The sequence below is a fragment of the Pogona vitticeps genome, chromosome 4 (genome assembly GCF_051106095.1).
Source record: "Pogona vitticeps strain Pit_001003342236 chromosome 4, PviZW2.1, whole genome shotgun sequence".
Taxonomy (NCBI): Eukaryota; Metazoa; Chordata; class Lepidosauria; order Squamata; family Agamidae; genus Pogona; species Pogona vitticeps.
The window spans coordinates 24,459,304-24,470,312 of record NC_135786.1 but is presented as its reverse complement, the minus strand read 5'-3'; the positions used below and the strand labels follow the sequence as shown (position 1 = coordinate 24,470,312).

General features: G+C 38.9%; 1 protein-coding gene across 1 annotated transcript; it reads left to right on the top strand.

Annotated features, from left to right (window-relative positions):
* Positions 1–68: 68 nt before the first annotated feature.
* LOC110071823 (gremlin-1) lies at positions 69–3,677 on the top strand. Its single transcript, XM_078392573.1, has one exon. The coding sequence runs from the start codon at positions 2,649–2,651 to the stop codon at positions 3,213–3,215; it is 567 nt and encodes a 188-aa protein (XP_078248699.1). The 5' UTR covers positions 69–2,648; the 3' UTR covers positions 3,216–3,677.
* Positions 3,678–11,009: the final 7,332 nt, after the last annotated feature.

The window sequence follows — 11,009 nt, the reverse complement described above, 5'->3', positions numbered from 1 at the left end:
CTGGGACAAGCGATGGGCGCTCACTCTGTCGCGTGGATTCGATCTTACGACTGCTGGTCTTCTGACCCTGCAGCACAGGCTTCTGCGGTTTAGCCCACAGCGCCACCACGTCCCTCATAGGTGGTTTACTACTCCCTTTTTCTGAGAGTGCCCTAAGACTGTATAGCTTTCCCAAGACTATACTGGCTGATTCTTCTCAGGAGAGGCACAGTGAAATGTCCAAATCTTGGCTCTGCACCTGGTGCTCCTACTCACAGAGCTATCTAGCCAGCTCTCCTGTAAGTTACACCTGATGAACTTCACCTTCTGCACAACCTGACTACAGGTGAAGCTTCGCTCTCTGATAACAAATAGCTTGAAGACTGGTAAGACAAAGAAGTTTACTTAGGAGTAATGATGGCTTGAAATCAGATGATTACTTTAAGGCAAGAGGCAACATTCTCCACGAAAGGACCAGTGTTTCTATTTAACAATCAACTTTAATTGGTGGTTACCAGGATAAAAAAAAGGGGAGGGAGACAAGTTGAAACTGATTTCTCCCAGAAGTATTTTTTCTCCACTCATGAGGTTAGTATTTTTCTAAAAAGGGCTTAGTTTGACTATTTTAAATTACTTTGGCATATGTACTGTTAGGTTTTGTTATCTGAATATTGAAGGTAATGGTTTTAGGCTCCTTTTATAGTTTAGACTGTATCCCTATGCTTGGTACTTTTGTGTATGTAGGTGTTTGGTAAGTAGCAGTATTTCATCTGCTATGGCAAAATTATATCTCAGTCTAATGCTACCTGCCTCTTCCTCTATTGTGTTAATGCTTGCTTGTGTATGTGTGTGAAAGAGAGAAAAAATTGTGCCTAGTTTGCATTATCAATACTTTTTGCTTCTGACGCCCCTTGTTATCCTGGTTCTGCTTACTTTGTTTTCCCCTACTCACCACAATGGGTACTGACTACTACTGTTTGAAACAGTATTAAGTTGTACTAGAGCAGGCACATTGAATCAGTGAAGATTTAATAAATCAATTTATCCATAAGTTCCATTGATTCAAATAGGCTTATTTTAGTTTAGACATATTAGTCTAAAGTAAGTTGCAATACACGGTATGTATTCTCCCTAAAATAACAGTCTCTGGACAATTTTACTCTATTGTGATTTTTGACAAAAGGAGAATTATACTGAAATGAATCTAAAACAGACAAAACAAGAATGTTACACTTTAAAGCAAATGAATTTAACTAATAAGAAGGTTAAAAAGTAAAATGACCACCCAGGGAATGAAATTTCAGCACTTTGAATAGACTTTAGCATTGTTTTTTCATATAAACATCTCAATACTTCTGGCTTGAATCTGAAATCAAAACATAAAATCACAATTGTAATTTGGAGATAATTATTGTGGTGAGTCTTGCAATTTCTCATTAAGAACTAATATGTGAAATAATGATAATTTAGATTTAAATGTCCTCTTAGACATCTAATCTGTTCTATACCACCAACTTGCCAAAACTATTTGTTTTCTTTCTATCTTTCCTAAGATGTAAAGTATCATTCCATAAAAGCTTTCTAGTGGTTAGAGAAATAATCTCTCATTAAGAAACCAATGATTTAATTCTGTGCCTATTTAAATAGGACTTAATGTACAACTGGTCCTATTTAGAAAGGATCTATTGAAATCAGTGGGAGTTGTATTATTTAAGACAAGTCTCATTTCTGTTAATTGGATTTTAATAGCTTTTAGTACTGTAACCTATTCTAGTTAAAAGTAACATTAACCCTAAGCCCTACCAAGGGCTTCATGGATCGAGTCTTCTTACCTTGAGATACTTTTATCCACCACCCTCTCAACTACCTTGCTAAGGAACGAAACATTGGTGACGGCCTATAATTACCAATATCACTTGGTTTCTTCCTAATGGGCCTAATGAGTGTTTCCTTGAGGGTAAGGGCAATTGGAATGTTCTTCCAATTGTAGATTGTCTATACATGTAACAAAAGAAAGGGAAGGTTTCTGGTCTCTTTAATATGATCAGTTTTATTGCTGTTTGAGCTCCCATGGATTAAAAAACACTTCTTCAGATGCATGGGGTCCAACATTGAAGCCAAACATTCATATACATAGCCCTTCACTCTCGCAACCATGTAGACTAAGAGAAATGGGATACAGAAGAGGAGAATTGCATTGCTTTACTTTTACTTTTTTATTTTTACATTTATTGGGCGTCATTACATACATAAAAACATAGCAAACAGCATCCTAAATCCATCAACTTTTTAACAATTATATAAATCCTTACCAAGATGGAGTGATTAAAAGATAAAGTAAAAGAAAGATTAAAAGAAAAAGTAAAGGTCAATTTAATTAGCATTGCTAATACTGGTAACTGATTTTGAAAGGTTTGCAGATTTGCAGATCTGAGCAATAGAAAAATTACGGGATGTAACATAAAATGTTACACAATGTAATCCACAATGGTTAGATTTTACTTTCTGAAGAACTGGTTGTAGTGAGGCCAGAGTAATGCAAAAAAGTAACTTTTTTGGCTATTCATAAGACTGTTGTTGTCATCTTGCATATGGAAATTGTGTTATGTGTAAGAGGAAACCACAATAGGTAGATTTATGATTTAATGTTCGGCTGATACCATGTGGAAATGAACTGTGTTCCCTTCTGTACTTCTAGGATGGCATGCAGAGTTTATATTGTTGGTGTCTTTCTTCTGTTTGGACTTTTGCTTCTCATCACTGAGGGTAAGAGGAACTATGGATTAATATTCACTGCCCGTCTTCCTCGCAACAATTCAGAACGGACACAGCATTCATTGCCACAGAGGGGCTCAATAATTCATAAGAACAGAACTGAAACTCCATCTGTTAAAAGGATGTTAGGTCTGGACTCTGGGGCCGTGTATGTCACTGATCGGAGCTCCTTGAAAAAGGACTGGTGTAACGCAGAGCTGCTGGAGCAAACCATCCATGAGAAAGGCTGCAAAAGTCGTGTTATTTTGAACAGATTTTGTTACGGCCAATGCAACTCCTTTTATATCCCAGGGTATACGCGCAAAGGAGAGAGCTTCTTCAAATCCTGTTCCTTCTGCAAACCTGATAAATTCAACACTAAGCTAATTGTATTGCGTTGCCCAGATCTTCGTCCTCCATGGAAAGAAATGATGATCACACGAGTTAAGAGTTGCCGCTGCACAGCCATAAATGTGGATTAGGAGGTGACTCTTGGGTACCTGCTGTCGTTGTCTCTTTGGGTAAGGGCACCTCAACCTATCTGGGTGTGTCTGAGCAGGACACAATTCAAATATAGTCACCACAGCAGAATGTATGGAAGTGTGAACTTCAGCTACAAAAGCAGGTGTATGGAGTAGCACTACCACATGGAGAGCAAGTCATCACTTTTTTACACGTAGTCCTATTCCCGGGTTTGGTATCTCGCTAATTTATCTGTGTGCTGGGCTTCCTACATGGTGATGTCCACATGTTTCTAGAATGTATGCCATCAACTCTCTTGATTATTAATAACTGTTGTCTGTGGGGACATTCATGGGTTTTAAATGGAGCTGCTTCCTGAAGGTCATGTCAAAATGGAGGCAGCTGGAGGTCTTACATAAACATGCTTTGTAAATAGTATTTATTTATAATAATCCTAATAAAGGATGCAATTGTGATTTTAAGACCTCTTGGAATGATTTATTATTTGCAGAGGAAATCATAACTAGAGCAGAGATGTAAAAGAAGAGGGTTTTAAAGAAAGAGATAAAGGGCCAAGAGGGTGATTAGCTTGGTGGTGACAAAAATAAGTAAAAGAAAAGAAAGATAAAAGGAAGGCAACCTCCCCATTGCACTTCAAATGCATGTTCAAAGGGCATTTTTCAAGCTCTAACATCTGCCTTAGGATGCTGTACTTTTGGAACTAACTTTTAAAAATTATGTTTTTTTTAACAAAAAAATGGCTAAGTCCTAGCACTGTAATACTCATTTACATTTGTGAATGTATGTGTATTTATACCAAAACTTAGAGAAGTTACTTTTCTTGAACTATAATGAATAGCCATACAGTGTGGGGAATTTCTTAATTCTTGTTTAAAAAGTAACAGCTGGCTGTGAGTTTGGAATCTGGCTGCAGAGCTAGAGGTTGGGAGTTCAGTTCTCCACTGTACCTGCGAGGAAAATAGTCAGGCTGAGAAAGTCACTCCTTAAATAACTCGGTTACTTTGAAAGCCCTATTAGGGTTGCTGGAAGTTGGTTCTGATTTGATGGCACGTAACAACATCAAGTGTAAAATGTAACTATTAAAAGCTCTGGGATATATACCTTTTCTGTTTCTGTACACCAGCCCACACTACCCAAATCATTCAGGTTATAAGGAAATCAAAAGATTTAAGCAATAATTAGCAACTCCAATAGTCACGTAATGTCTGGCAGGAGAAAACCAACATGCAATGCTGCCAACACCATTTCCCTAAATCTCCCTGGTTATTACAGTTTCGGCAATAAGCTATGGTAACAGATATTTGGGAGGTGGGGTTTGGCTGCAGATGTAATGATGATAACTCTGCACTAGCATTGTGGCTACCAAACCCGGGAGCCCTGAAATGCTACAATCGCCAAGAAGGCAGCTAGCATGCTAGGATACTGCAGTGGACACAATAAATCTCCAGTTTGCTTCCCCATTGCCTTGCCGCACTGGCAATGACTGTTATTTACATAAACTATGAAAACAGAATAGCTAATTGACTTATTTGTTTATTAACCTTGCTCATGGGCCATGTAGAGGGGAAACTTCATTCCAAAGAGTTGTATCCTATTGAGATTGCACTAAGCGAAAAGGGCTGCCTGCAAGCATTGCCTTTCATCATAGGCATCCTTCAGTCTCGAGAGACTATGGTAACATGCTCTAAATCGAGGAGTGTCCTCTCCAGAGCATGAAGCCCGGGTAAGGTAATATGGAGGATAGGCTGTTACCCAAGCAGCAGATCCCCCCCCTCTCCACGTTGCTGAAGTGGTCCAATGGAAAGGCAAGAGCCAATACAACTGGTTCCAGCAACATCGCAGGAGTTGGCAGAAGGACACGAACTGCCTTCGGGACTCCAACTCCAGATTTTGCCTCTAGGTTAACTCCTGAAGCCTTTTCCATCAGTGGATATAGCCACAAGGCAGTGGCGGTTTGAAATTGGAGTTTTCCTTCTCCTAGATGGGCTGCCTTCCATGGCTAACGAGCCCCACCTACCTGGCATTAGACAAGAAATCATCTCTGGGGTGCAGGGGGCAGAGGAGACTCTGTGCGCGATGTGAGCACTTACACAAGGGGCAGGATCCTGCTTTTTCACCCTGGTAAAATGTGCACTAAGCTGCTAGGCAGAATTGAAAGAGAGGGCTCTCCTTTCAATTACAACTTGCCTTCCTGTCTGGTCACAGGCCATCTACATTATTAATTTATGCAAGTAATATGGAAAATACTTGAAAAATTGCCAAATGAGAAAGATTTCAAGTATTGCCAAGCCAAGGTTTCTCAGCTTCCCATAGAAAAAGAAGCTCCAGAGTTGTTTTCTCCCATTTTGGGGCTCTGTACTTTTGTGCAAGAAACTGTGAAATCCATCACAGCTCAATGCCCTTTCTAGTGATTCTTGTGGCAGGAAATAGATTGTTTTGACAGGAATTGAAATAATTCTGTGCAGTTTGGTTTTTTTTTTCAGAGATTGCTGGTGGGGGTGGCGGCATGATAAAACATCTGAGAAATCCTGTGAGCTTTCTCTTGGAAGGAAAAAGCTCCCACAGAGAAATCTCACTGGGCAGAGAAGAAAGAGTGGTTTTCTTTTCCAATTTCGACATGAGAGTCTGTGAGATTTATGTCCCTATATAATAATATATATTTCTTTCAGGTACATACTCTGCCTTTTGATGAGTTCCCACAAAGCTGTTTACAAAGCATAATAAATCACAAGAAATTTTACAGCAAGATTAAGTGATATCTTTATTCAATTACTAAAAATTTACAAATAGAAGCAAGGTTTCAACCTGTATCATCCCAAACTCATCCCAAACCTGATGAAGGCCTAAAACACTGAAAGCTAGCTTCTGTTTGCAATTTTTAGTGGTTTAATAGAAATGTCACCTAACCATGCCTTCAATATGTGTACGAGAACCATGTGACTTTCCCTTTTTTAAAAATTTTTTGAATATAAGTAAAAATACAAGTGATAAAACACAACAGCAGTTGTCACCAATGAGAAGATAAGCTATAAAATCTTTGTTCCTTAAAAGATGGCAGTGAAGGAAGCTAATTCAAATTGTTATCAAGTCCTATCAGTTCAGTGCTGTTTCACTTGCTAAACATTAAAAAAACCCAAGGAATTTGACACTGGCAAAGGGGGTAGGTAGGTAAGAGGGGTGATAATGGTAGAAAATGGTAAGGAGGTATATATGATGTGTGGACACCCGAAATGTAACTAACATTTAATTGTAAACTGTGCTATTGATTTAAATGCCAGGATGTAATTTACAGAAGATTCCATAAATCCTGGAAAATCTTCTCTATAATTGCTCCCTAATTTCGATTTTCTTCCCTTCCTCCAATGGTAGTGCAGTACAACTCCTTAACATTTAAAATAAGTGTGGATGACAAGTGCCCTTGGTACCCACACATTTTGGACTCAGGAGTGCCCTTGTCTACTCTAGGGAGTGTGTTTGGAGGAAACTGGCATGATTTTAAGGGCCACCCGCATTTCTGGAGCCCCATGCCCCACCCCAAATTAATTTTTTAAAGATTATCTACTAGAACAGTGGTTCCCAACCTTGGGTAATCTACGTGTTGCAGTTCCAAGTATTCATCATCAGAACTTCCCACAAAACCCTGGCCAGCACAGCTGGTGGGGAAGGATTGTAGCCCAAGAAAGGTGAAAATAAAAACCAGTTTCGTATGAAAAAATAATAATGGAGAAAGTGTGTCCTGATGTGATGGCGTGTGGTCCTCTTTAAAGTATAACTGAATTGAAGATTAACATATGTGGTCTATATTACCCTATCTGGGCCTGAGGCATAGAGGGCAATGCCACGCCTGAATGGAGCAACCACCACTGCTCATAAGTAGGTCTTTTCAATTTTTTGTCCTCTTCTTTTGAAAGAATTGTTGTTCTCTCCCTGCTTCTGCACAACGCGTTATATCTCCTGAGTAACAAGTGGCCTGAAATGACATGCCACTTTTGTACTTCATAACTGGAAAATGTGAGAAGGAAAGGAAAAGAGGAAAATATTATTATTTGCCCCAATATGCTGCTGTCAGTATGAAAACATTTGCTTAACAGGTAGAAGAAAAACATTTCTACTCTAGTCCTGCTAGGTCTTTCATCATCAGCACCAGTCCCCACGTAACTCTGGCTATGAAGAACAATGAATGAAATCAATATAATTCATTTAAGCTGATCAAGTTCAGTATGGACTTCATTTTTGGCACCCTGTAATTTGCATCACAGCATCATTCCATACACAAGGAATAATGGAAGAAATGATTAGCTAATATTAAACAGTGGATGATTCAGGCACTTCAAATACATCGTTGTCTCCCGTTGCAATTCAGATTTGGATAAGTACTTGGTTTTATTAAAGTACACTGACTTTCCCTAAATGGGAAGGGAGGGTACAAAGATGATAATAATAAAGCACATGATGCTTCTCTGTGTTTTTAATTACACTGTGTTTGTTCCAATATAGGCAATATAGGTTTTCTACTGGTCCTTTGTGACAGATAATGTGGAGTTAATAAAACATAATGCCGATGTCATAACAAACATGTACCATTTTTGTTGCTGATGGTGGTGATACCTCTGTGATTAGCTGCATAAGAAAAAGTTAATCTCGGTCTTTTAATCCCCCACTGGTAAATGTCAATGTGCACATTTTAAGTTGTCTTCAAGGTTCCCATGTCCTTAATGATGTCAGATCTTACAAAGGTGCAAAGCAGACCTGAATATAGCTTCCCTTTTTAAAATGTCAGCTAGTAGAAGCAGGAAGCATGAGTCACACATCTTGAAGCTATCTGGGGATTTAAATAGCCAGTGTATGGTAATACAGAATATTCTTTGAATATGTAATTTGGCTCCATAGCATTTCAGCTTTCGTTTCCTCATGAAGTGTTGTGGTTTTGCATAAACAAAAACATACTTCCCCCAACTATTAGTACTATAAAACAGCAGAGGAGTTGATCTGAGAAAAACGATCTGAAACTATCAATGTGAAAGAAGTAAGATACAGAGAAATGTATGCTCCAGTTGCTGGTTTCCATAAATAAAGAATGGGTTGGAGATATTTCAGGCTATCAGTAGTATACACAAACAAAGGAGCAGAGAAGGACATGTAATTTGCTGCTTGCGAATCAAAAATTCCCTTTTTCCATAAACCAAAGATGGGATTTATCATATCACCAGACTAGACAGGTTTGCATGTGTTTCAGCATGCTGGAAATGGCACACACACACACACACACACACACATCTTGTTCAGTGCATGTGGGCAAGTGGAGAGGCTGCTGACGACACTATAGGAGGTGTGCACGGTCATCTCATAACCCTAATGACTGATGCACTGTGATGGATGGGTGCCCTTAAGCAACACTTGTTGATGCCAAGGAAGGCAGGGAGAAGCAGAATGGTTTCCTATAGACAAAACTGCAAGATAAAGGTATTTGTCTCCCTGTCCATTCAATCTATACTCAGAACGTATCATATGGAAGGCTGGATTAGATTCAGACAGAATAGGAGTGACGATCGTTGGATGAAACATTAGTAATGTAAGATATGTAGATAACACCATATTACTGGCAGAAAGCAGAAATGACTTGAAAGAACTACTGATTAAGGTGAAGTGGGACTGCATATGAATATTACAAAGACAAAAATCATGGTTATGAACGAGCTACATACATTGATTGATTGATTGATTGATTGATTGATTGATTGATTGATTGATTGATTGATTGATTTTTATACTGCCCCATCAGTACAAGGAAGACGGGTCCTTTGCCCGGGTGGGCGGTTGCTCCAGTGCAATGGCCAGAGTGGACTGTGCCGTGAAACTCAGAGGGAGCGCCTTGATGCAGAAGGACCAGCTGGAGCCACTGAAGGGAGCGTCGCTGCGGAAGGCGGCTGCCATTGTCGCTCAGTTCTGCAGGAGAGAAGCGGTTCATTGTCGTGCACGGAGCAGGATGATGGTGTGATGGCACTGCGGGTTAAACCGCAGAAGCTTCTGTGCTTGCAAGGTCAGAAGATCTACAGTCGTAAGATCGAATCCACACGACGGAGTGAGTTCCCGTCGTTTGTCCCAGCTCCCACCAAACTAGAAGTTTGAAAGCATGCAAATGCAAGTAGATAAACAGGTACTACCACGGTGGGCAGGTAACGGCATTCTGTGTCTAGTCGCGCTGGCCACATGACCATGGAAGATTGTCTTCGGACAAAATGCTGGCTCTATGACTTGGAAACGGAGATGAGCACCAGCCCCTACAGTCAGACACGACTGGACAAATTGTCAAGGGGAACCTTTACCTTTACCATAAGTACAAAGCACTATTCTGGGAGGTTTGCAACATGATAAAATAAAACACAAATAGAACAATATGTATGTAAAAAAAAAAAACTCAATCAAACAAAAAAAAAACCAAGATATTACAAGAGGCATAATTCTCAAAAGGCAGAACATGAGGCATAAAGTTCTTCCACAACCAAGATGAACTCTTTCTAGAAGTGCCCCTGGCTGCCAGATGGGCAGTATATAAATCAAATAAATAATAATAAGTAAAAAAATTGGCAAAACCAAGGATGTTGGACTTTGGCCAAATTATGAGAAGACTCATTGCAAAAGGCAATAATAATAGGCAAAGTTAAAGGCAACGGGAAAAGAGGAAGTCCAAATATGAGATAGATTGATTCAATAAAGGAAGCCATGGCCTTGAGTTTGCAACAGTTAAGCAAGGGTGTTAATGATAGTACATTTTGGAGGCCATTCATTCACATTGTCACCATGTGTTTGCTTCTTTGTTTGCATATTATTTATATGCCACCTTTCTCTTCATAGGGGATCTAAGGTGACTCACAATGATTAAAACTATACAATGGTAATATGTTAAAAAAACCTGTACAAAAGCTATATTTAGAAACAAACATAAATCATGATTAAAAACAATCTTCAAACCAATTAAAATATCTAAATTTCATAAATGCAACATTTTCAGTGTTGGAGAGAACTTAGTGGCACATTTAAAAACAGCAAATATTATCATAACGTTTGGGATAAACTCCTGCTCTTTCTCTTTGAGAAACAAAGCTCATGCACAAAAATTAGAGAAGAAGACCCAACTGGTTAAAAGAGGTACACACACCCATTTGGTGCTTCTAATCGTCCATGCAAAAAAAAGCAGCAATCTTTAACTGCACAGTTTGCATTGAACCATTATCTGCTACCCATTTCACCCACTCTTCTCAATCCAGAGTGGTAAAAGTGGCTATACTGAGGGAGGCCGGACAAGAAAAGAATAAATTTCTTGGTCATGCCCTCCAGTCTCTGTAATAGCTTACCAATGGAGAAACAACAGGCTCCTTCCCTTCGTACATTCAGGAAATTGTTCTAAACAGGACTAATCAAAGCTGCCTTCAACAACCAAGATTCCTGGATGCTGTTAATATTAGTATTTTATTTTTTCCTTCTTGTGTTTTCTTGTTTTTTTTCTGTGTTTTTTAATTGTCATATTGTCTTATGTATTGTGATGTGCAGTCTGTGGGATTTTTCAGTTTAAATTTGTAAGCTGCTCAGAGAAGGATGTGTAGTAATGGGGTGGTATATAAATCAATCAGATAGACAGATAGTCTAATTTTGCTTAATTTGTGAAAAGAACCCTTCTTATTCTCTTGTTTTTTAAAAAACTCTTGCTCTCTTGTCAAAGAAAAAGAATTGTTCTGCAGTATTTCATCCTTGATTAGTAGAAACATGAGAGGAGTGAGGATTTATAGTCTTAT